General features: G+C 39.8%; 1 protein-coding gene and 1 non-coding gene across 3 annotated transcripts in view; one reads left to right on the top strand and one right to left on the bottom strand.

The window, feature by feature from the left end:
- SNX27 (sorting nexin 27) overlaps positions 1 to 16,899 on the bottom strand; it is a 68,286-nt gene extending 51,387 nt beyond the window's left edge. Inside the window, exon 1 of one of the 2 annotated variants that reach the window (XM_064477759.1) lies at positions 16,430 to 16,899. In XM_064477759.1, coding sequence (XP_064333829.1) covers positions 16,430 to 16,740 — 311 coding nt within the window. In that variant the 5' untranslated portion in view covers positions 16,741 to 16,899. The remainder of the gene's footprint in view (positions 1 to 16,429) is intronic. The other variant, XM_031436414.2, reaches the window with a different exon arrangement.
- A 5,347-nt stretch (positions 16,900 to 22,246) lies between these two features.
- TRNAV-GAC (transfer RNA valine (anticodon GAC)) lies at positions 22,247 to 22,320 on the top strand. The gene has a single exon. It is a non-coding gene; the product is annotated as a tRNA-Val (tRNA).
- The last annotated feature ends 5,185 nt before the right edge of the window (positions 22,321 to 27,505 follow it).

The raw sequence follows: 27,505 nt of genomic DNA, 5'->3' as shown, positions 1-27,505 counted from the left end.
CTATATCTTGATTGGGGTGATGGTTAAATAGATCTATACTTTTCTCAAACTTAAAACTCTCACTTAAAAGGTGTGCATTTGGCTGTATGCAAGTTAAAACAATAAAGTTGACTTTAAAATAAAATTATATAATATCCTCATTTGTAAACATAAAATAGTAGCCCATCAGCAGAGTGAAACCACCCCTATTCCACTTCTAGGTTACTCTGAATGTTGAATGCTTTTTGTTTTTAGGAAGAGCCCAGTAGATGAATCTCTACACATATCTACAGCACAAAATTATTTGATGGATATTAAAGTACATCTTTTTTCCTTCACCTCTCGTATCTTCGTGGGAAATAAGCTAAACATTCAACACTTCCAAGTCTTACAAGCCCATTCCAAGGAAGCAATGAAGAGAAACTTAAGCTAGAGCTAGTTTTACCCCTACTACTCCTTTGTCCTCTTCTCCCATAAACAAGACGACACATATTTCGAGCCTACTGTAGTTAAGAACCTCAGCAACAGATGACTGTCAAGTTAAGCCAGAGAGCAACAGCATCTCTCTCAAGTTTATTAAAGCCATGTGAGAAACAGAAGTCAAATTCACTCAGTACTTGATTAACACCATTCTATCACATCGCAAATATAATTCAGATTTTGTTTTTCAGAGTCCTAGAATCCTCTTGTTTTAAACATACAAGGCTGTAAAGCATTTTCTTCTGACAGTATTTGAAAAAGAATTTGTCCAGCCAAATATCTAACATTAGGGAAACTTTTAATGACACTGAAATACATGAAGCAAATGGACTATATATATAACTCTTAAAAATATTTAAGAAGCCTATATGTAAATATGAAAAAGTCCCTATATTATGTTATATGCAAAAAACAAAGACTACACATTGTTTGGGGTTTTTGCCTTTAAAAGATAAAAATATTGTCCATTGTGATTATGAACACGAGATATTTTTGCCCATAAAAAGGCACAATATGTAAAATATGAAAATAGTTAAGTTAGGGTGACTATGGATGGAACTACGGGTAATTTTTCAAATGTAACATAGCTTTTCTATCTGAAATTTTCAATTATACAAGCTTTTAAACAAACTCCCTAACTTCTCTGTAATATATCTTCCTGGAAACTGGGTGAAGACCTTACAAGTTGGAGAGAAACAGTCCCCTGACACATCAAAAGAAAGACACTTCCTTTGACTTTTCACGGGTTCACTGCCCAGTTGTTGGGTACAGCTATACTAGACACCAAACTATAAAAAAGGAGAAACCACTCTACTGAAATGTAAAGACGTGTCCTTTTTAATTTTGCAGTTAAATCATCTGACTGGCTTAACTTGGCTCCATTTCCTTTAACTCTGCCTCCTTGCTATCTTACTTAGGCAAACAATCAAGTCAGAGAAATTTTTATTGACTAATTGTCTTAGCAATCATGTTGTACTTTGCCCTTAAACTCTTGAGATAAGCAATTCAGACATGCAGAAGCAATGAAAACAGACAAAGGAAGTCAAGCTTGAATGTGTCTGCACCTAAGTATAATTCCAGACCACTAAATATCAAGAACTTTTTGGAATTTTGTTTCAAAAATAACATTTTGCATGTTACATTTTGAAACACCTAATTTATTGACAGGATAAGAGAAGTATAACTAGAGAAAGTAAATGGCCAAAGGTCTCTAAAATGTTTGCACTTTTTCTAATGAACAGCAAATCTGGTCAATAATTTTAAAAGCACAAAATTATTATCTCAATTACATTTAACGTTAACTTACATAGAAAATGAGATAATGATTATATAAATCGGCAAAATCCCTTTGGAAAGCAATTTCACTGGTAAAATGCACCTAAAATCATAAAAATATTCATATTCTTTCAACTCAGAATGGCCTTACTGAAGATTTATCCTAAGGAAATCATCAAAATATGAGCTCTGTGAGGGCAAGAACTTTGCAGTGGCCTGTACAACACTCTCAAGTATTTATTGAAAGAATAAATAAAATAACCCTGAACACAGAAAAAGCAAGACAAAAATATATTCATCATTATTTAAGTTGTTTCCAAATTTCTGTTCTTAGAAAAAGCCAACAACAGGTGAAAATGAATGGTCAATAAAATTATTGCAAAACAGTTTGATTAACTATAAAGCAATCACAAAAATTATAAATATGAAGAATAAAATAATCTAGAAATATGTTTGAGCCAATGCCATGTTAAAAAGTGGATTATAAAAATGCAACTTCTACAAGATGACATAGGAGAAAATCTAAACGATGTTGAATATGACAATGAGATTTTAGACAATAAAAACGTGATCCATGAAAAAAAAATTGCTAAGATGAAATTCATTAAAATTTAAAACTTCTGTTTTGCAAAAGACACTGTTAAGAGAATGAAAAAACAAACCACAGATCGGGAGAAAATATTTGGAAAACACGTATCTGATAAAGAATGTGTATAAAAAATATGAAAGAACTCTTAAAACTCAACAATAAGAAAACAAACAAGCCAATTTAAAAATGGACAAAAGATTTGGACACTTCACCAAAGAAGATATACATGTAGCAAATAAGCATAGGAAAAGTTACTCAACATCATTCAACATCAGACAATTGCAAATCAAAACAAGATACCATTACACACCTACTCAAACAGTTAAAATCCAAAACAAAAAACCAAAATCACAATAATATCAAATGCTGGTGAAGATGTGGAGCAACAGCAACTCATTCACTATCGGTGGGAATGCAAAATAGCATAGCCACTTTGGAAGACAGTTTGACAGTTTCTTAAAGAGCTAAACATAGTCTTACCACAAGATCCAGCAATCACTCCTAGGTATTTACACAACTGAGATGAGAATTTATATTAACACAAAAATCTGCACATGAACGTTTATAGCAGCTTTGTTCATAACTACCAAAAACTGGAAGCAACCAAGATGTCCTTTGTAAGTGAATGCATAAACAAAACTGGGGTACATCTAGACAATGGAATATTATTCAGCTATAAAAAGAAATGAGCTCTCAAACCACAAAAAGACATGGGGGAATCTTAATCCAGGGGCTTGGAGGGAGGTGGAAGACGAATAAGGGAAGCACAGGGGATTTTCACCGCAATGAAACTGGTATGATACTGTAACACTGCATACATGACATGATGCATTTCAAAACCCACAGAGCTTTACAACACAAAGAGCAAACCTGAATACATGCAAAATCTCTTTTTAAAAAATCAGTAGGTTCAGAGAATTCTATGTTGTGACAAGAGAATCTAACTGTATTTCAAATCTATTTCAAAAAACCTCATTGAAGGGGAAAAGGTACAGGCTTAAGTAACTGAAAATGAATAATTCTGTAAGATTAAAGGCCACACACACATAAGTACTGTATTCTAGTCAATAACAATTGCTTCCCACAGGGGTACAGGTTACCAATTCTGATACTGCTATAAACGTATACTGGAATTGAACAATTAAGTAAATGAATGGTGGATGGGGGTGGGGAACCAGGTTTCTCACAGTTGGGGTGGAAATGTACAGATCGTCAAGGGGAGGGGGACAAAACATCCATACCGTAATGAAGTGAAGCCAGAGACATCAGTAAGAACTTGTGTCTAACTTAACACAAATACAGATGGTTACATACAGAAACATTTATAGATATGTATATGTACAGGGGTTAATAAATACATATATCTCTATGTCCTGTCAGCTGAGAGGGCCTGAAAGAAACTACACCTTAGTAGCAAGAACCAAATCTAATTTCCAGATCTTGGTTTCTAATAACATTCTCCAGTAAAAAGAAAAAGTGCCCTTTGGAGAAATGGTTGATTCTAGGACCAGGGCAGGAAATATACGGTATGAGCCTGAAGCATTTTGTACTACCAGAAAGCAAGGAGTGCTCAGAAACAAAACAAAATAGAGAAACACACATTGATGAGAGTATGGCGAAAGGGCACAGATACCAACTGAACGAGCTACCGCTGGCCAATTCTAGAACTGGAGCAGCAAAACAAAGTGGCAGCATCAGATGATGTAACCCGAAGTATAAAATAAATATCCACGAGCCCATACCAATGAAAATAAATGACAATACATTAATACATTAATAAGAGACATTCTTCTCCTATGCAGAAGAATTCCAAACCAATTACATACAGATACTACATTCTACAGGAGGGAGCCTAACTCCTCGCTCCTTAAGTGCGAGCTGCATCAGTGACGCCTATCCAGAGGGCACAGTGTGACAGGAGGTAGAGGAAGAGGAGAATAACTTTAAAGCAGAGAGACCTGACAAACACTGCTTCAGCCAGATGACCGAGGTCAGCAGTCATACGTTATGACGACAGCACGCACCCTTCATACGCACTGATGAAAATGGTACTTGACCTCTGTGCCTGTCCTTCCAAAAACCCAAAACTCCGGTCTAATCATGAAAAATAAAACCCAAATTCTAATAGTCAGGTATCCTATAATGTTACCTGACTAGAATTTCTCAAAAGTGTCAAGGTCATCAGAAACAAGGGAAGACTGAGAAACCATCACAGCCAAGATCACCCTAAGAAGAAATGACAACTAAGTAATGTGGTATCCTGGTGAGGACCCCTGAACAGAAGGACATTAGGAGACTGGAATAAACTATGGGCTTCAATCAGTAGTAATGCATCAACTTTGGTTCATTTATTTTAACAAATGTTAAACATTTAATAAATAACCATACTAATGTAAGATGTTCATAATAGGAGAAACTGTATATGGCAGGGGTAGGGGAGGTATATGTGTGAACTCTCTATACTACTGTTCAACTTTTCTGTAAATCACAAACTGTTCTAGAAAATAGTCTATAAATCTTACAAATTATATATAACAGTATGATTTTAACTTCATAACAAATGCATAAGAAAGGACAGGGAAAATATGAAAAGTAGTTGTGTCAGGACAAGCTAATGGGTGATTTTTTTTCTCCTTAAAAGTCTTCAAATTTTCTCTAACATTACTAACATATTACTATTATAATTTTTAAAACGAATTTTATACCACTACATACCTACTAGAATGACCAAAATCCAAAACACTGACAATACCAAATGCTGGCAAGGGTATGGATTAACAGGCACTGTCATGCATTGCTGGTGGGAATGCAAAACAGTACAGCCACTTTGGAAGGCAGTTTGGTGGTTTCTATAAAACTAACGTATCTTACCACCTGGATTCAGCAATTGTGCTCCCTGGTGTTTACACAAAGGAGTGAAAAACTTAATGTCCACACAAAAACCTGCGCAGATGTTTATAAGCAGCTTTATTCATAAATGCCAAAACTTGGAAGCAACCAAGATGTCCTTCAGTAGAGAAATGGATAAATAAACTGGTAGATCCAGACAAAGGAATATTATTCAGCACTAGAAAGAAATGAGCTATCAAGCCATGAGAAGACATGAAGGAAACTTAAATGTGTATTACCAAGTGAAAGAAGATAGTCTAGAAAAGGCTACACACTGTAAAATTCCAGCGATACGACAGTCAGGAAGCAGCAGAACTATGGAGACAGTAAAAAGATCAGTAGCGGAGAAGGCTTGATGGGAGGAATGAATAAACAGAGCACAGAGGATTTTTAGGGCAGTGAAACTACTCTGTATACTGTAATGGCACATACATGTCATTACAAATTTGTCCAAACCCTTAGAATGCACAACACCAAGAGCAAACTCTAGAACTATGGACTCTGAAGGACAATGTTACGTCAATGTTGACTCATCAATTGTAACAAATGCACCCTGTAGTGGGGGATGTCTGTAACAGTGGAGGCTACGCATTCTATGGACAGCCCTACTTGACAAATCCTTTGTTGACTTTTTCAAGTATCAAAAGTAGCATTTAATATTTATACCAATATTCTGAAGTACCTACATCCAAAAATTTAACACCAGGCAAAACAAGAGGGTTAGTAACAATAAAGTATGGCCCTGGCAGGGCTGAGAAATGGGGAGGTATGTCAATCAGCATCCTGCCTTCCCAAAGAGGGGAAGAGTAAACAGCTTGTCAAATAAGCTGCTTACCACCAGCAGGACTTTTCACCCTTGGCTAGGTGTTCTACTCACAAACAACGCTGCCTGAGGCAGGAAAAGCACAAATAAGGGTCATTTGTCCTTCAAACTCAGTATCTCCAGCCACAAGTAACAAGGGTTTATCACTTGGGAAAGAGTAATAGATTCCTCAAACCTTCTAGTTTCAAGGTAATAGTATACAAATATAATCTACGCAGGTAGGTTTATGTCTTAATAAATGAATCTTATTTGTCATTCAAGAAAAAAGTATAATAAAGCTTAAGGCTTTAAGATATTTAAAAAATAAAAATTAAATTAAAATCAAGCTATTCAGAAGAAAAGTTCATTTGTTATCTGATAATAACCTATAAGGCCAATGCAACCACTTAAAACCAAGGATAAAAACAAATTTGTTCATTTCTCTCCTAAATGAATATAAAATTTCAGTCTCAGAATTTTAAAACAGCCTCCTACATTAAAACTATTAAGGCTATAGATCTGTGTTCTAGGTTGCCAGGACACTAGTTTACACCTTTTATCCCAGCATAATTAACAGGCCCCTTTCACTTTCAAAAATGTCTGTTTGAGTGATAAACTGTACAGTCCTCCTAGTTTTAGTACATTTTGCATCTGGGAGACTCCTGTTAATATGCACACAGTCCCTGGGCACTTGCATGTACTAGTTTAGACAACTAAAGGCAGAACTCATGGGGACTTGGAGGAACTGCTCTAAATTTGTTCATCCCACTGTGGGGAGGCAGGGAGGAAGAGGTTAGGGGAGGAGGAATGAGGCTTCAGGTCAACTGGGCTTAACAAATGACCTTAGGCTGCTGGATCCCCCACCAAACCTAAAATTCATTAGGGCGAGGACTGCATGTCATTCAGCTTCCTATCCCCAGTGTCTAAATACCATGTGTGTCACGTAGTAAGCATTCACTAAAACTTTCCCCTGAATGAATGAAGAAAAATTATTAGGCTAGCACACAAACACAATAATGGTTTTTCTTCATGTGGCTCCATAATTTCCTCTTATTTTTACTTTTACACTGGTTTCACTTTTTAGAGGGAAGTACTAAAAATATTATGTAACCTCTACATTTTTTCAAACTTTAGTATTAGTGATCATTTTGTTTTCTACTGTAGGAAGCAGTAAAAATAATGCTTAATTGACACAACATTGTAAAGTGACTATAACTCTATAAAAAAATGTAAAAAAAAAGCTTAAGAGTAAAATATGGCATTCAATTATGTAAGCAATTTCAAAGTGAGGCTATGCTTTCTCTTACTGAAATATACAGAAAATAAACATAAATTGTTTTTATTAATTAAAAAAAATTGATTCCAAGAATAGCAAAATGAGGTAAGAAGGAATAAGACAGAAAATATGCTGACATTTAAAAAGCAGCCTTTATTTTATGTTAATTCTGAGAATAATCCATTGTAATTACACTGTTTTATCTCATAAAAACTAAATGCACCGCACTCAGAAGGAGAACTTTAAGCACAATGGGTTTCCCACACAGCAGAGGCTGAAGTATCACCAGCACACTCTTAAAGAAAGCTCTGATACTGACACTATACAAATACACATCAATTTATTTAGTTTGGATGGGATTTTTTGTTTGCTTACTTCTCAGTTTTTGTCTTCAAAAACTTCATCAGCATATAACAATCCTACAGTTCAATTTAAATGTAAAGCCGGATGTAAACACTGGGCTGGTTCTTCACACTGTGGGCTACTGAATGTCAGCTAAAGATAGGAAAGTTGCTGATAGCCATAATGGTTTCCCTAACCTGACTAACTCATTCGCCTCCTACGCATACTATTTTTGAGGGCCCCCCAATTATTCACCAGCAAAACAAATATAATCAGTTCTAAATCACTTCCCAACATCAATTCAGACTTTGAGATCTGCTACAGTTTGAACCATTGCCTATACGGCCAAATTAAACACAACACCCACATGTTTTTAATTTGGTATTATGCAGTGAAAGTTAATTAAAGAATAAAATCTACTTGCTTTATCAACAACCTTAGTTTGAAAGTCAGGTAAATTGCCTACGAAGGAATCTTAATTTTTTTAAGTTCTGTTTCAATGCTATTTCTAAATTACTATAATAATGTGATTGAAAGCATGATTCCTTGTGTGATCTAGTAAGTTTGTTCTGGGGTGACAGCCTGCACCCTCTATCCCAACACCCATTTCCTAAATATTCAATTAGTTTAAAGAGGTAATATATTTGAGTGTGAGTAGAAGTGTACATCTATTACTACTACTGAAAAATAGCTCAAAATACCTTCATCTATGGTAGACAGCCTTAGAGATTAATAACAAGAGAGATATGAAGTGATATGGCTTTTTAGCAATCAAATACCATCCTTCAATCCAAATTAAATTTGGGCAATTTCTTTCGGAAGCTGAGGAACACAGACCACAGCTTCTGTAAATTGTAGTCTATTTCAACACACTGAGTAAGAAGTTAACAGTAAGACCTTTTTCAAATCAGCAACATAAAGGATAACTGGGTAGGACAGGGAAATCTAAAATAATCTATCAGCACATAATTCATAAAGGAAACTTTAATGTCACATTTCCTTGGATTCAAAACATCAGATAGAACAAAACTCACTGTCATTTCTAAGAAAACAGAAATATAAGTTACATATCTTGAGAAAACAATTTAAAACACAGTTTTTTAACCCTACCAGAATCAAAGTGATCCTAATATTAGGTGAAAAGAGTTAAGTAACCAGCATGGTCCATTCAGCAGACCCACTATACACTTTACAAATTACAAACTTTATAGATGATCAGACTGACCAACAAGAGGGCAAGGAGTTGCTAAAACTTTCACAGAGGTCATCACATTTTCCAAGATCTCCAAATATTAAGTTTCTCAATCTCCCAATTTTCAAAACTTACTAAATAAGTAGAGCTAGATAGACACACAGATATAAAAGTACTCTGGCACTTGGTGGGTAGAGGGGAGAGAGACAACTTCCTGGTTAATCTCACTGAATAGTTCTAGGAGTAATCAGCCTCTTGAATGCAGCTGGGAGAAAATCCACGCGAGCAGCTGACTCTCTAAGACCGCTCTGTACTTTTCCAAAGAGAAGTAAACTAATTATGTGTGTTTCAAGCCCACAGAATACCTAGGCCTGCCATTCTAGTCTTGCTCTGAGAGCTCACTCACAGTTTCAGATAGCTTACGCAAAAACAAATCATTTTTTTAAAAGATGTTTTCCTAACAACGGAAGTTCACTGAAGGAAGTACACATGAGAGTACTCAAATAGAGCACCTCACTGCGCAACCTGAATCCCTTGCAGGTAGGTGTACTTCATCAGTTGTATGAGAACGTTGTTAGTTAGCAGGGAGCAATAAATAATAAACAAAAGAGACTACACACGTACTGTACTACCTAGCATTTGACTAATACCATATCAAAAAATTTAATTCTGAAGTACCCCTCACATTACTGACAGAAAGCAAAAATTCACTTTGCCGTGCAGGGGAGGGTGTAGCTCACTGGTAGAGCTGGGTTCAATTCCCAGTACCACCATTGAAAAATAAATAAATTTTTAAAAACCTAATTACCTCCCCCCACCCCAACCCCCAAAATTTCACTTTGTGGTCACCACCAATTCTTAAACTAATTTAAAGGATCTTTGTACAAATTTTCATTTTGAATACCTTCAGATTTACTGCAGGTATAAATCTAAGTACTATATTAAGTTCCCTGTCTGTCTTCAGTCTCCCTCAACTCTTCAGTAACATGCTGTTTGCTGAAACTAAAGATTTAAATTAAAGGAGGCATCTTCAAATCAGAGGAATGGATTTGCAGGAAAGTACAGCTGGAACAGAACATAATAGGCAGGGCAGGGCACAGTGGGCCCGCAGCACAAAGGACCAAACTTGCCAAATGTAAACACAACGGTAAGCACAGTCACGTGAAACATAAGAGAAAGAGAAGCGGGTGTCTGGGAGGCTGAACTGCTCTGTGAGGTGGGACACAGACACGTGAAAGGCAACCAGCTCATCAGCAGCTGTTCCCAGCTCTGGGCATTAGAGCTCAGTTGTCTTTAGTTCCCTTCTTTATATAGTACAAGACAGCCCAAGAGAGTGGATGCTCTGACATTCTTCTAATTCTAACAGTGATTTTCCTCTTTGGCCTTGGAAATGTTATTCAACCTCTTCAGGTAAATAATTAAATAAACCTAAATTCACAGGAGTACTTGGTATCAATGCACATACAACTCTGTTCTGACCTCAAAAACAGAATAAAATTCAAACTTTTTAGCACTGCATCAAAACCCTGTTTGATTTAACTTCAAGCACAATTGTCTACAAACAAATAGCTTTAGATTCCTTGTTATCCTAAGAACTTTTCACATCTTCCTCCCTTTGGTCACAGTTTCCTCAGCCTATAAAATCCTGCCCCCTTCTCTGCCTACTGAAATTATACTTGTCCTTTGACCGCAGTTTAAAAGCCTTCTATGACCTATCTACCCACCAATCTTCTCAAGCATATTCACTCTTACCTCTAAACTCCCACTGTGTCTTTCATTTATCTCCATTATTTCATTTCGCTTTAAACATAGTAAATTGTTTACGTGTTCCTCCTCCACTGCAGTGTGAGCTTTTCTAGTGCAGGGGTGCAGGGACTCTGCACCTCACGTGAGCCTCAAGTAAGCACTTTACACATAGGTTGTGCTTAACTGTGGTACCAAACTGAGTATGAGGTGGTATCAGTGAGCCAGTATCAGAAAAGCGATGCCCTAAATCACTGTTTTTCAAACAGTGGATTACAACTTAATGAGTCATGAAATTAATGCAGTGGGCCACCATCAGCATTCAGAAAACAAAACAAATGCAGGTCTGGAATTGTACCACTCAAACATGGGTTCTCACTGGACTGCCCAAGTGAAGTACAGAAATTATCTATGTAGCAGAGTTAAAGAACAGAATGATCTCAGCTGACTCTAACCTAAACCACCACAGTAGCCTTTTTGTCAGTAATGCCAGCATCTAATAAACTCACCACAGATCATGCTCCCAAAGCACTGTGCAGTGATCATAAATCGTAAATGTTTGCTTGTCAACTGAGTCTCTCTGCTAGCTACCAGATCATAAGTATTCCCAATGGGACTTATCTTACACAATAATTTTCCTTGAGAGCATGGTAACAAACCCTCACCTGAAACAAACTGAAAAGTGGTGGCTGAAAAGAGAATTGTTCTTCATAGTAACTTAAATGACCCAGACAAATCTTCATATGACTAATAAAAGATTTGTTCCTGTTCACAGCAATGTTGCACAAGTGATTTCCAAGGCGAAGGTAATGCTGTTTTCAATTTTATTTTATTATTTTGCTACCCCAACTACCTATGAAATTAAAAGTATTTCTTGGGGTTGCAATTGTGACTGTCATGCTCTCTTCACTGATAACCAACAGAGTAAAGATAGCAACATATAAGGACAAAGAATGACTGTTATGGTCTCCTGTCTACCACCCAATTTAACACTGCAAAAGAGACAGGGTAAGTAAAGATATAACATAATTGTATTCCAAAATAACAGAACCAAAGTTCAGCTGCTATCCAAGTTCACAGAGATGTGACTGAATTTTAAGAATTTTACGTGACTACTCAGTCAAGAATAGTTGGCCATTAGCAGTCAAGACCAGCTGAGAAAATAAAGAAACAAAACACACACTGGATTTAGAATCCAAAGACCTGGATTAATTCTGGTTAACATTCGTTACTGCAACACCCAGTTTCCTCTCTTATGAAACAGAGGTAATACTTAAACATTCAATCAGCAAGCATTTATGGAAGAATACCTTCTATGTGCCACTAGGTATCTGACCAGGGAAACAACACAGATGTAGTCCCTGCAATCAAGAAGCTTACAGTTTCCCCATCTCACAAGGTTATGGTGAAAAATCAAATGTCAAAACACTGTGCAAACTTTAATACTACAAAAACTGCAAAGTGGTAAAATGATTATTACTATTAACTTGTTCCACCTCTCAACCCCATCTTTATTACAACAGCTCAAGCAAGATTCAATAAATAAAGTATAGATGATCTGATATAATAGTCCACTATCCACTGAAGTGATTTTCCTGAAGGCTGGCATTTCAAGAGCCTAACAAATTACTCTGTTAGTGTAGTCTTAGCTAGTGACTTTCTATATAACCATGACAATAAAAGGAACTGAGAGTTCAGGGCCCGTAATTTCACTTCAGGTTTGGGGAGGGTACGGGGGCTGCGTTACCTATACCTGGTAAGGGAGTAAAAAAATAAACTTCTAGGCCCCATGCAAGACCTACTGAATCATAACTCTTAAAGGGTGAGCCCGCAAATCCATAATTTTGACAAGCATAGCAGTGATCCTAGGCTCACTAAAGCTTGAGAATCACTGCCATCAAAACTTCCTTTGATCAATAACCATGATTTCAAACACCATTTCCAAAGTCTACCTGGAAGAGCCAAACCAACTACAATTCAGCTTCAGTTGAGAAAGCAACTCTTGAGAAGGTACTTTTTAACTTGTAAAAATACTGCTTGTAGCACCAATCTCTTTTTATTCAACGATCTTCAAATTTTTACATAAAATGAAGCCCCCCACAAAAAAGAGTGCCCATGAGATTTTTGTTTTTGAAATCAACTCTCAACAAATATATATATTGACACACACATCTGTAATTTTTCTTATGACTTAACTTGAACAAAGGGAAGGTACATTATCTTGCACCTATCAAGAAATAAGGCATATACTGTCTGCCTAGCATAAATACCATCACTATATTGCTTGCAAGCCAACCAAGAGTCTGAGCTTATTAAAGACCACATTACCCAAATACCAGAGACAGAGCAAACTAGCCCTCAGAAATATAGACAGTACCAAACTCATACCCACTGCACACCTAAGCCCTCCTCAGGGCATCTCTCAAGAAATTAATCAAGAGCCTTTGGAACTACTTAAACCTTAAGAAAATTAACCTGAAGTCAAATGTTATTTCACATACTATATAATTAGTGCAAAGACATATTTATTTTGCTTCTGTTTGTTGAAAGCATCCGTCAGGCATTAGCCTCCAGGTATACACACATCAAAGGGAAAGCACTCACTATGTTACACTGGGAAAAAATTATAAGGTGGAGACTGACATTGCTATTCAAGAAAACTTTCCACCTACAGTAAAATTTAGAGCCCAGAAGGCTTGTTCACACTCCAGTACCAAGTCCTGCAACACGACTCCCAAACCAGTTACAATCTAGTCAGTTTTGAAGGGAGAAAGGACAAACCAAACCATATTGAGGTTAGTTTAACAACTGTTTCAAGATTCAATGAGGACAAGGCCTTGGTAAGCAGACTTTAAAAGAAACGCAAAGAAATAATGCTCTTACTTTTGTCCAAGCTTGTATTCTCCTAAATCTCAAAATTACTCTGTTCTTTCAAACCTCCCTCAGTTGTCCAAACTACTGTAATATATGAAATCTGTAATAAAATAATTCATGTATTGGAGGAAAATGTCTAAAATAGAGCAAAGTCTTAAACAGCAATTATCAAGTCCAGATATCCACCTATGACTCAATACAAACTACATCTACACAGCAGTAATAATCCAGCTATGCCTACTCTGACCCTGCCTGGCACTTCATCAACATGCAAAGCTTCCCTGGGACAACAGAGAGGTTAATTTAAGGAACTTGGGTGAGAGACAGAGAAAAGCACTGCCTAAAGAATGCTTTAGGAAAGTCAGCGTCAACCTAACCAAGATCAAAACAAGCAGCAGACACAGATATTCTTCAAGAATCATGTCTTTTTGGTCTCTGATTTCCTCCTCCTACTTGAAAACCTAAGGAGAAGATGTAGACTTTGGAAGAAGGGAAAGTAAAAGAAAGAACCTGCCTGGTTAAGGACCCAGAGAATTTACTAAGTCACTTGGCTCTGTGTTGCAACTATCACTATTTTCACTATAGTAGCAGAGAAGCTTCAAAGAATCTGGAAATCAAAATACAACTGGAAGGTGAGAAACCATTGCCAGATGTCCAATCATCACTATCTTCCGGAGAAAGGTTCTCTAAGCAGAGTGTTCTTTTTCCCCTGCCCACTAAAAGAGATAAAGTTCCCTACTCACCAACAAGGATGTGCCAAAATGTAATAATGTCTTCTCTCTAGAAGGAGGAATGAGCCTAGACTGGAACCTGGGCCTGATGCAAGAACTTCTACCTGTCTTGGAAATCATCTGAGGTCCCCTTTACAGTACCTAGTTTATACCTGGACTCTGATGCAAAAACCGCAGTAAAGGCAAGATGCCACCAACTATGTTAGCTGGCATATACATATGAAATGGTTGATCACATTAGCTTTTGTCTTCTACAGAATTAGTTTAGTTTCTTTAGCTTTCAGTTTAGTTCCTTTAGCTCCAAAAAAGAATAAATGATTTAGAAGTTTATAAGTTTAAATAAATATTTCAGCTTTAAATTTAAAAATAAACAGCTGGATCCAAAGTTAGCTTCCAAAGGGAAAGGAAAATGACAATCCCAAGAGCATCTATCAGAAGAAAACACCAACCACAGGTTTTGAGTTGTCTAGAAAGAAAAGAATTAGGTGCCCACATACAAAGCAAAAGACCATCACCGCATTCTATACCTGAATGCCCTGACCTCCAAAAGATTAAGAATACACTGCCAAAGCATACTAGAAAAGAGTATGTAGCACATCAACAGAAAAAGAACTCATCTATTTACAGAGAGGACAGGGGAAAGCTGTAAGAACTCCAACACTTGCTCTGGTGAGCTCTCTTTCTAGAGGTGAAAGGTCAGAGGAAACAGAACGAATGTATACCACAGAGTAAGAATGTCAGGGACAAGGGCAGGAGGCATCAGCGAAGTAGGAAGGGGCAGACTCCACTATGGGCCCTTCAAAATACTATCGCCTTGAAACCTTGAGCAAACCTACTGTTCTACTAGAGGAAAGACTGAAGGATGTGGAAATTACGGTTAAAATAATATTTAAAAATGAGAAAGACTTCATGAGGGCAAAAGTGTGAAAAAAGAATATACAAGATAGATTCAGTAAGGAGATACAGGATGGAAGACCTCTGAGGAGAATGGAGGTAATGAGAGCACGCACCACCTACCAATCAGCAATCACTAGATAAACCTTAATACAAAGTATGAAAACACAAATGTAACACCTGGGTTAGAAGAGTGGAGGAGGTCTACAAAGAAACTGCAAGACAAGGCAGCAACCTGCCAAAGCTTTAACGGATGCAGCAGGGAAGTAAGGATGAAGGAGTATGAAGGGGGAGGAACTGCAGCAGGGAAAGAGGATGGGTTGCAGCAGCAGAAGGGGCCTAAAAAGAGAAGGAAGGGAAAGCAACCTAGAGGAGAGAAAGAACTGGATAAAGTCAGGCGTGGGAGGGATCTCAAGAGGACAGAGTAGGAGAGAGAATGAAAACGGCATGTGTTGAAAAAGTGGGGAGATCAAAGACCCAAAAGGGGGGCTGTGGGGAAGCAGGAGCCAAGGATAGCTTTACCATAAATCTGACTAAAAAGAAGTGTGAGTATCGTGCAGGAGTGAAGACGGGGGCCGGAACAGGGATGCTCTCAGAGAGATGTAGAGATGGAGACACTAGATTCAAAATCCTGCTGTAATACGGGGACTACTGTGAAGAGAAACTATAGTCAAAGACACCATCACCATCACCACCACCACCACCACCCTCCCCCCAAAAAGCAGCCAGGGTCAGAAAAGAAGGTATTCTCGAAGTATGAATACAAGAAGGAGAGGAAGAAAGGGACACATGGTAGGATAGAAAAATCTAACCATAAGGAGAGGGTAACCAACAAACAGGAGTGCATCGTGGAGCGATGACGTTTTCGGAGGAAAAGTAGGAGCAGACCAAAGGTCCTGCCCACTTGGTCTAGAGGGCAGAACGGACGGTCCCCGGTGGCTGAAAGGAGTGGTAGAGAACAACAAACTATGACGCTCAAGATGAGAACTTGGGGATGACACACAGTGGCTGGGTCAGAAAAGGAGATGCTGTCAGGAGAGAGGTTCATTATGAGGAAAGCGAGGGGCACCGAGGAGCAGAAAGCAGCATGCCAAAGGCGGACGCAAAGGGGCAGAAAAGAAGCCAAAGGAATGGAGGCAGGGGTAAAAGCAGTAGGGGCGCAGGGACAGACACTGCAGATTATAGAGAGGGAGGTGGGAGTCCCAGAAACCCAGGGCGTGGGGAGGTAAAAGGGTCAACCCCCAGGGAGGGGCGGGGGTCGGGAGGGCCGGCTCGGCCTGAGGGTGACAGGGGGAGAGGGGAAATGCACGGACAGGCGGAGGGGATGGGGTGGGGTGGGGCGGCGGGCAGCCCCGATACTCACACCTCCAGAATGCGGTCCCCCTTGCGCACCCCGGCCCGGTCGGCCGCCCCCCCGGGCAGCACGGCGCTCACATGCTGCAGCGGGGCGTACAGCTCCCCGTTGATGCTCCGCAGTTGCCCGCCCTCGCTCACTTGGCCCCGCACGTTGAAGCCGTAGCCAGACTCGGACTTGACGATTCGCACGACCCGCGGGCCACCGCCTCCGCCGCCGCCGTTCCCGGCGCAGTGGAGCCCAGAACCCCCACCGCCGCCGCCACCTCCGTTCCTGTGAGGGGCTGCGGGGTGAATCCCTTCCCCGTCCTCGTCCGCCATCTTGCGAGCAAGCGAGCCGTACTCCCACCCCCCTACGCCTCCACTCCCTCAGCGCGCGCACGCCCTTCTCGGCAGCCGCGCGACCCCCGGCGCGCGCGCCCGCTCCGCCGACCGCGGGACCCGAGTTGGCCAAGGAGCCGCGGGCGCGGGTAAAGGGTAGGGAGGGGGCGGGGAGGAAAAGAGGACGGTTAGGCCCCGTGGAGCCTCCTGGGAGATGTAGTTTCTGGACAGTGGCGGGGAGAGGGCTGGGCCCGGGCCGGAGGTGAGGTTATATAACGCGGTTCGGGCGCAAAGCCTGATGGGAGTTGTAGTTCGTCTTTTCTGCTCTAATTAGGAGTTTTCCTGTTGGAAGGTGAGCTGCTAACCTAGCCCTGAGTGCAGCTGACAGATTCAGCTGTTGATGTGCGGCAAGTTTTATTTTTCTCCTTTCATTTCGTAGCCTCTGAAAGCAGTAATATTAAGACAAATTTACGTTTGTGATTCAATAAGGTCTTAAATTATAACATCTTGTTTGCTCGGCACTTTTCGTGTCTCCATACATTACTTTATTCCGTGGCCCAACATTCTTGTGAGACAACTGGATCATGAATTCGTTTCTCTATTTCATATATTAGGAAACTGAACCAAAGTCATCCAGCTATTAGGTAACAGGAACTAAGGCCCAATTATTTTTGCACAACTTTCTGTTCATATATTGCAACTACATAAAAACTGCCCCAACTATGCAAAAATCATATGGAGAGGAAACAATGTTCTCAGTGATTTAGACCTGGATATTAGAGTGGCAAAGTAATAATATAAATTAAGCAATGACTTGGGGGTTTTTTTGGGGGGGGTAGTTTTTAAATATCCATATATATGTTTTTTATTGAAATATAAGTTGATTTACAATATTATGTAAGTTTCAGGTATATAAGCCGTGATTCACAATTTTTAAAGATTACACTCCATTTATAGTTATTATAAAATATTTGGCTATATTCCATGTGCTGTACCATAAATCCCTGTAACTTATTTATTTATACATAGTAGTTTGTACCTCTTAATCCCCTACTGCTCTCTTGCCCCTCCCCACTTCCCTCTCCCTACTAGTAACCACTAGTTTGTTTTCTGTATCTGTGAGTCTGTTTCTTTTTTGTTATATTCACTAGTTTATTTCTTAGATTCCACATATAAGTGGTAACATACAGTATGAGCAATGATTTTGCAGTTATCTTTATTTGAAATTCATTTTGTTTTCCCCAACAGCCCAGTAGAGTTCTTTGCAAATGGCAGCAATTGATGTTTTTTGGCTACCTACCTGAACACAAACTTAAAAGATACTGTACAGATTGCCTGACAAAGGCAAGTAAGAAGAGCAAGAGCAAAAATAATGAAAAATAGCTTTCTTAAACACTTATGCTCAAGCTTAGTATTTGATTTTATCCTATTGACAGGCTAATAAATTAGTCTGTTACTGTTCCGTGGATGCTGATAAAAGACGCAAGACTCCTGGGCCAGAGACAAAGGACTATTACTCACAGCATGGGAAGCAACTTGAGCTTCAACACTTTAGTATCAATTTCTCTCACCCACTAAAGTCCCACGGAGATGACCAGAAGGGCTCAGATGAATGCTGTGCACTTGGTGGACTTACATGACAGCTAAGGAACACTGAGCTTGGGGAACCCATCACTTTATAGGAAGCAGTAAGCAATCCCATTCTTTGTCCTGGAGAGAGAGATTACTTCATCCCTGAAGGTCGCTCACTGTAAACATAACCCTGAGAAATGACCCTGGTAAAGAGCAGTCAGGGCCTTGCGTTCTTTTCATACCCAGGAAGATGGGTAGAAGCATGAAAGACCCATGAAGGACTGTCTCTCTCAAAATTACTATGTGCCAAACACTATTCTAAGCACTTTAAAATCTTGCTTAACCCTCACAACCCTTCAATGGCCTTTACTTTATAGATGAATAAACCAGCATAGAGAGCTCACACAGCTAATAAGCTATGAATCTAGAAAAAACAACAAGGACACATAGTTAAAAAACAGTGAAAGTTAATTTGCAGAGGCCTGATGACTTGTAAAAGCAACAAGCAACCCCTAAAAGAATTTATGGACTGTGTAAAAGTTTCCAGGAATTGCTCAGTGAGGGAGGCGGGGAACCCAGTAGAATAATTAAGATGTTTTACAAAACGTGCGATGAGAATTCAACATTATTATATTAGAACATTAAATTAATATAACCTGATTTTATAAGAAAGCTAATGAAGAGGGGTCTTGATTAGTTAAACAAATATGAAACTTAATACAAGCTGGAATAAGAATTTTGCTCCAGACTAATCATGGCATTTGGATTGAACCTGAATAGTTTGGTTTGAACTGAGCGTTGGGTGGAAAGGAACTTATCCAACAAAGCCAGGCATCACAGAAAGGAAAAAGGGAGCTTCCACTAAAAGAATTGGGTTTTTTGTTTGTTTATTTAACAAAAATGTCCTGAATGCCTACTCTGTTCTACGTGCTGTAATAGCGGCTAGGGATCCAAAGATAAATAAGATGGTATCTACAAGGTCCACCAAGGGCAGTGTGACGTGGTCAGACTCACAAATGCACGTACTCCTTGATCTGTTAATGCCCCTTCTAGGAGTTCATTCTCCTGTCGCACTCGCACGTGTGTGAAATGACATTTTTGTGAAGTTAGTCGTTGTAACAGAAGTTAGCATTTGCAACAGATTGGGAATAACTTAATGTTCATTGGTTAAATTACGATATAGCCACAAGGAAAAACTGAATAACTGTAAATAAAGAATAAGGAAGCTCTTTACTGAAGTGGAATGATCTCATGGACACCGTACGTAATTAAACAAAAATAAGATGCAGCACGGTCTGCAGAACACGATGCCGCTTTTGTATAAAAGGGAACCACAGATATGTTTACATCTCTAGAATTATTCGCAAGAAACTGATAACACTGATTGCCTCTGAGGAGGGGGACTGGACAACGGTGGGGTGAGGACAGGATAGACTTTTCACTATACCTTTTACCTTTTTGTAACTTCTGAATTTTTAGACAGATGAATGTGTTGCCTATTCAAAAAGTAAATACAGAAAATACTTAGAAAGGATTGGATTGGAAGAAAAGGTGATCGGAGCATCCAAATAAGAAAATAAAATGAGACACCGTTCCTGCTCTCAAGAACTCACAATCTAGCCAGAGAGACAGCAAACAAAAAAGCAATTACACTACAGGCCTTGGCCCTCCTAAGTAATGAGAGCCGTGCAGAGGCCTGAACAAGCTGCTAAGAGTGCACATAGGAGAGGCCTTTAAAACGGAACAGCTGAGCTGAGGGATCATCCATCCATGAGGGAGCCCAGGCAGAGGACAGTGGTGTGAGGGCACCAGGGATTTGAAAGAACGTAGTGAGTGAGAGAACAGCAACCTGGAGCAGAGGGGACAGGGAGGAAGGGGCACCGAGGGACGGGAGGAGGGCAGGAATCAGATCCAGGAGGGCTTCATATACTGAGTATCGTGCTCAGGAGTTTGGATTTCATGCCAAAGTATTTGGGGGCCTCTGGACACTTTTAAGCAGAGCAGCAGTATTATCAAAGTTGTGCTTCAGAAAGTTCATTCTGTTGGAAGTGTGGAGACAAAATGAGACAGAAAGATCAGTTAAGAAGTGATTGCAGTGATTCAGGTGAAAATTGATGAGACTCCAACTAGGGCAGTGGTGATGGAGGAGGATTCACTGGAGAAAAAACTCAGTAACCCCTTGGCTCTCAGTGTGAGCATGGGGGAGGAACGATTGATGCAAGATTCCTGACTTGGCAGTGTGATTTGTTAAGACTAGGCATGAAAAGGAAGAAGAAAAGGTTTCAGGGGGATGATAATGAATTCAGTATGGGGTCTGCTGGATTTGAGGGGCTTGCAGAAGATCCAAGAGGAATTGATCAGTAACTGGTCAGATGCATGAGTTCGGCATCAGGGAAAAGGGTCTGGGCCAGAGCACAGATTTGGGAGCCATCAGACCTGGCTGGTGGTGGAGAGCCCCAAAGCAGAGCTGTAGTGAAATGAGAGAACGACTTGGGCCAGAATGCAGAGAATGTCCTCTTCCCCCCATTTAGGAGACTTCAAGAGGAAAAGGGGAGAGACTGAGAAAGAAGAGTCAGAGAGCTGGGGGACCCAGAGAGAGTGGGACCTTCAAAGTTGAAGAAGCTGCCTTTGGAAATAGGACCTGGAAAGTTTGCAGAGCACTTGCCATCCAAGGGTTTGTCTAGTCTTCACAATAACCAGGTAAACAGAAGCATTCATGAGAAACTAGGCAGGCCCCAGGCACACTGCTAGTTAATAGCAGAACTGAATCTTGAACCCAGATTTTCTGACACCAAAGTCAGAAAGTCTCTCCACTATCCAGCTTCCTTTTGGTTAAAGGAGAACACAGTTCCTTCTTGCCTTTGTGATGTACAGAGTCAGCAGGCTTCCATTGGTTTTCTGTACAGGAGAGCCCCACCCTGCACCACTGCTCATGTAGTCCTTTGGTCCTAGATGTCCTGCCTCTTCTCCTTCCCTCTTTGCTGGTCTAAATGCTCATCCTTCAAGCTCGAGCCTAAGTCCCTCCATAAAGCCTCCCCTGAGGATTCCAGTTCACCCCGACCTCTCTGTTGTCTAAATCCCTGCAGCAAATACAGCTCCCAGTGACCCCATCTCCCCTTGGTGACTCACACGCTTGTGTAATCCCCTCCCCTTGAGTGTGGGTGGAACCTGTAATTCACTTCCAGGCAATAGAATAAGTGAAGATGTGTCACTCCCAGGGTTGCAGGTACATTATGTAACACTCCTTGGCTGACTGGAGTGAGGGTCCCCTGCTGGCCCTGAAGACGAAAGCTGCCATGTTGTGAACTGCAAGTGGAGAAGGCCCATGGCCGGGAGCTGCAGGAGCCTCTAGGGCCTGAGACTCGCCCCTAGTGGACAAGAGAAAATGGGGCCCTCAGTCCTCAAGAAAACCTGCCAACAACCTCATGAGCTTGGAGGCGATCTTGGGCTCCGCTAAGTAACGTAGCCCAGCCAGTGCCTTGATTGCAGGCTTGTGAGACCCTGCAGAGGACGCAGCAAAGCTGAAGCCGGATTCTTGGACCACGAATGGTGTGAGATAATAAATGTGGGTTGTTTTAAGCTGCTAAATTTGCAGTAATCTGTCACATGACAATCGATCGTAAATGTGGCTCCTGTTGCATCTGCGATCAGTGCTGCTCGGTTTAGATCATAACGATTTAACATCTAGTTTCACTTGACCTTTCCAATCTGAACATAAGTTTCTTGAAAAGAAGGAATTTGTCACATGTGCCTTGTCGTGTCCTCCGAGTGTGTGAGAGTAAGAGGCACAAGAGAAGGAGCTTAGCAAGTGTTGATAGAAAGTCCAGGAAAGGACCATGAAGTGACTAATAGTACCTCCTGCATAAGGACATGGTGGGGATCAAATGAGAATATGTGGGCCACACCTAACATAATGCTTAGTACTAGTTGTGGGGGAGGGTATAGCTCAAGCGGTAGAGCGCATGCTTGACATGCACAAGGTCCTGGGTTCAATCCCCAGTCCCTCCTCTAAGAACAAATAAATAAACCTAATCACCCCCCCCCAAAAAAACCTAAAAGAAACAGAAGAACTTAAAAAAAAAGGAATACTAATAAATATCACACCTAGCTCCATTCCCCCATTTTGCTGGTAAAGAAGTCGCGCCCTCCACTACTACCCTTCAAAAAAGGAAGCAGACCCAACAAGGTACAGAGACTGTCCCAGGCCACGCAGCAGGTCAGTGGCCGGCGCCCGGCCCGGAGCGGAGAAATGAAATTGCTCAAGTGAGGAAATAGTGCATGTCATTTCCCATGGAGTCATGAGATGAAGAAAACAAGAAAAGGGCCCTTTTCTTAGGCCCTTGCCCTAATTCGGACTCCTCCTTCCTTTTCGCTACCTTTCTGCACTTTTTTCTGTGAAGACCATGTGAAAAAAATTACTTTTTTTGTAAATTGAGAAACTGATTTGCAAGAGTGGATAATATCTACAGACCAGAAGGTTTATGAGTCGTGATTCTTTTAGTTGCAAGCGATAGAAACTCAATTCAAACTAGCTTAAGCAAAAAAGAGAGTTTATTGGTTCATACAGCTAAGGAGGACACTGGGCACACCTGTTAATTATAGCTGCATAACAAACCATCCCAAAACTTAGTGGCATAAAACTATCATTTTATTATGCTTATGGACTCTTTAGGTCAGAAATTGAGGATACTTAGGGATAACTTGTCTCTGTGCCTTGATGCCTGGAGCCTCAGTTGGGAAGACTCAAAGGCTAAGGATGATTTGATGGCTAGGTTCAACTGGAAATGTCTCATTTCTGGTGGTTGAGGCTGGCTGCCTGCTGGGACCTCATCTAGGGCTCTTGGCATGACCCTATACATGGCCTCTTCACGTGGCTATTGGCTTCTTTCAGCATGTGCCTGGGTTCCCAAATCAGATGTCCCGAGAGAATAAAGCAGAGGTGTGTGGCATTTTTATGACTGAGTGTCAGATGTCACATGGCATGACTTCCACCATACTGTTTTGCTCCAAGTGGTCACAAGGGTCTGCCCAGGTGCAAAGGGAGGGGACATAGACACCACCACTCCACGGAAGGAAGGTCAGTGTTGCACCGTAATTAGAGTATATATTGTGGTGGACACTTCTGGAAAATATAACCTGCCACACTGGGATAGCTCATGGATTTAAAGCAAGGGCTGTAGGAACCTAGGCCTTGAGGTCTAACACAGAGAACTCAAGGCCATCTCCCTCTTTTTCATCTGTCTTTCATTTTTGCTCATCTCTGCTTCTCTTTGTCTCTTAGCAAAAAACACCTTGTTTTTCTCAGCGTCTGTATATAATTTCCTAGGGAAGGACTTTGGCCTTTCCTTGAGTTATGTGCTTACCACCTGGACTGATGGAAGTTGCCTGCAGGATGAAGAACTATAATTGTCCAAACCTGAATCACATGCCCAGCTCACGTGCCTAAAAGAAAGTCTGCTGGGTAGACTACAAAGAATAGCTAGTGCAATCTTTTTTTTTTTTTTGCATCCACAGTATTTAATTTATTTGGATAATAGTTACAGATAAACAGATACACTCCATAGACAATTACCAATACTTTTTATACAGTTCATATTTCAGAACATCAACACTATTTTATTTACACTCTATTTATATACATTCACATCTTTCTAAAGTCAGTGCATTGTCAACAAGTTTTATACAGTAATTTACAAGGTGAATGTAGTTAGTTAATTTAATAAATTTTCTGCTAGTCATGAATTAAAAAAATTAATTACAACCAGTATAACAAACACAGATCAAACAACATTAGTAGATTGTGCTACCTGCTTAAATAAAACATCTGTAAGGGAATTATTTAAAAGCTTCCACTGTTTCATGGGACTTGTCCAGGTAGGAATGGACAGATTTTATATACGGAAAATCACAAAACTATGAAGTCTGCATTCTGTCTGATTTCCTATACCATTTAGGCCACTCCGTCCTACTTGCAATTATAGTTTTCTTCTATATAGGGTTTCAACTTAGGTAGCCATTTAAGACAATCTTTCCAAATGCTCTGAGAAGAACTGAATAGTAACCGGCCTTAGATATCAGAACACAAATGCTTCATTTCATTGGTACCTACTATCTATGAGGAAGTAAGAGCAATGGAATCTGATAATTAATGAGAATCAACTTCCAGGATTCAGATGAATAAAAAAAGATCACTGAAAAAAAGTGGAATAATTACTTCAAACACATATTTTAAAACAACACAGAAAAAAATTACTGCTTGAAATAAATAACATTTAAACTTTTGTTCCAGTCTTGAATTATCAGAGGAAAAAAAAAAATGAAATGAGCAAAGGAACATAACTTTTGATGACCACTACTGTGAAATTAAAATAAAATAAAGTAAAGCAAAAAGGACAAACATCAAAATTAAAAAAAAAATGGACATGCAAACAAAACAAAAGTTTACTTCCTAAAACCACCAATTTCATTAAAAATACTTACCCACTATCAATGCTTGGGATGTATTTTGTTTTTAAATTTAATATGATGGGGGAAAAATACCCCAATCAAGTTACTTTATAGCCCTTACAGCCATCAAATATGAACAAGTTTTGAAAAGTTCATTTGCACATATTCTTTTTTTTTTAAAGTGCAAAACAAAGAAACAAAGAAACAGGTTTAACCTAAGTGAGCACCAAAGCTCAGTGTGCGATCATAATTATGTCAGTTCCCTATCAGCATTCTGTCCTCGCAGTGTTTCAGAGCCCTTTACCTGGTCATCTGCACATCATGCCCTTGTCTTCCACTTTCTCACATGCCACCTCTGAGATTTACTGGGTTTCCTATTGGAGAGAAAATCTCCCTGGCTCTTACAGCCATACTGGCTGGCTTTTTTTCTCTCATTCCTTCTCACCCCACCTGACCATCATGATGCAAAGGGCCATTCCCAAATATCATTTTCACCATCCTTCTGGTTGCAACTCACTAGGCAATTGTCACTCTGTTAGTTGTGTCTTTCTTCATTTAATCCAGTGCCTACACCCCTTTCTTTTCTCAAAATCAAACTCAATTTTCCAGAAATTGCTTCCCAGAGCCAACAGTTCCTATATATATATATAAAATATATATTGTATTATATCAGAAATATATTACATCTATTATATCTATCAGAAATATAATAGGTTGGGATATCTCATAGCAAAAAGACCAATGCTGAGGCAGTAGCAGCATCCAGTGGAGAAGTATGTGAGACCTGGGGCCTCTGCATTGGTTCCGTTTAGTTTAGTTTTTTTTTTTTTTTTTTTTTGGTGGGAAGGGAGATAATTAGGTCTGTTTATTTATTTATTTAGAAATGGAGGCACTGGAGAGTGAACCCAGGACCTTGTGCATGCTAAGCACACACCCTAACACTGAGCTCTACCCTCCCACTGGTTCCTGTTTAGCTTCAATCCTTCACAAGTCATTTGTATGCTTTTGGCTGCAAGTACAGAAAATTCAAAAGTGGCTTAAATAATAAGGAAATTTATAATCTCATGTAAATAGCAACTTGGGGAGTCCCAGAGTTAATTAATTCAGAAGCTCATCCATATCATAAAGAATCCGGATTCCTTCCATCTCTCCCTCTGCCATCTTCAATGTATCATCTGGGGGATTTGGTTAACTCGTCTCGTGGTGGCGAGATGGCTGCTGAGCGCCAGGCATCAACCACATACATGGTCACCATATCAAGAAGCAGAAAACAGGAAGTATGTATTCGTAAAAGCAAAGAAACCCTTTCTAGAATCCTTGCATCAGCTTTCTCTCATGTTTCATAAGCCAAAAGTGTATCACTCACTAATCCCCTAAACTAGTCATTGGCAAAAGAACTGAAATTACTGTGATTGACACAAATGCATTAAGAGTTACTCCTGGGGCCAAGAGTAGCCCCTTCCCTGTGTGCATAACTGGCCAGTGAATACCAGAACAAAATGGGGACTTGCCAAAAGAAAGAAGGGAGACAATTTGGTTTCTTCCAGTATAAACTAGAGGTGATATCTACTTCATCTATACGTAGAGATACTTCTAGAAATAAGGTTTTGCAGGACACTCTTATGAAAATAGTTTAATTAAAAAAACAGTGAGTCATGTGCTACAACATGGATGAAATTTGGAGACATTATGCCAAGTGAAATAAGCCAGTCACAAAGAGGTAGTTATTGTATGATTCCTGTAATTCGAGTTTCCTAGAGTAGTCAAATTCATGCAGACAGAAAGTAGAATGGTAGTTGCCAGGGGCTTAAGAGGGAAGGAAATAGGGATTTCATGTTTAATGGGTATAGAGCGGGAGGATGAGAAGTTCTGGAGGTGGATGGTGGTGATGGTCACACAGCAACTGTAATAGAGAAGAACAAGCCTGACTCCGTGTTGGATCTCTTTTACTTTAACCTTTGTAATCTCTGCTTTTGCTACAAGTTAATCACTACAGGGATGCTACCTGCAAGCTTAAATTATACATAATGGCCCATCTCTTGGAACCCTGCCTCCCAGGTAATGGGCATTAAGCTAAAATATCTTTGTTTAGCTCACAGGAAACATCCTGACCAGGCCCACCTGGGAATGACTGCAGGAAGGAAGAAAGCAACGCATGCCCTCTGGAGCCTGGCCAGAACCAGGACTTTGCTACTTTCCCTTTTAGTATGAAAGGAGCCTGAATTCTAACTCAGGCAAGATGGTTTTTCGGGACCCTAGTCCACCATCTTCTCGGTCTGCTGGCTTTCCAAATAAAGTCGCTATCTCTCGCCCCAACAACTCATCTCTCGATTTATTGGCCTGTCGTGTGGTGAGCACTATGAGCTTGGACTCAGTTACACAACGTGAATGTACTTAGTGCCACAGAATGGCACATGTGACAATGGTTAAAATGGTATTGTCTATGTTGTGAATATTTTATCACAAAAATTTTAATAAAACTGAGTCTATTTAAGATACAGAGCAAAGAAATTGTGCTAAATTTGAAGTGTACAATATAAATTCATGGTTCTAATAACCATAATGTTGAATTTTGGCCTAATTTGTGGGTGGTATCATTTCCCAACCTTAGATCACCTCTGTCTAAATCATGTGCCATCCTCCCCTCTTTCCTCATATCCACATCCATTTTGACTGAAATGCAGATCAAGAAATTCCATCTCCAAAAAACATCCTGCAAGAGAATCTCCTGCACAGAATGGAATCA

This window comes from Camelus dromedarius, chromosome 23 (genome assembly GCF_036321535.1).
Source record: "Camelus dromedarius isolate mCamDro1 chromosome 23, mCamDro1.pat, whole genome shotgun sequence".
NCBI lineage: Eukaryota > Metazoa > Chordata > Mammalia > Artiodactyla > Camelidae > Camelus > Camelus dromedarius.
This window is presented reverse-complemented; position numbering and strand designations above follow the sequence as displayed.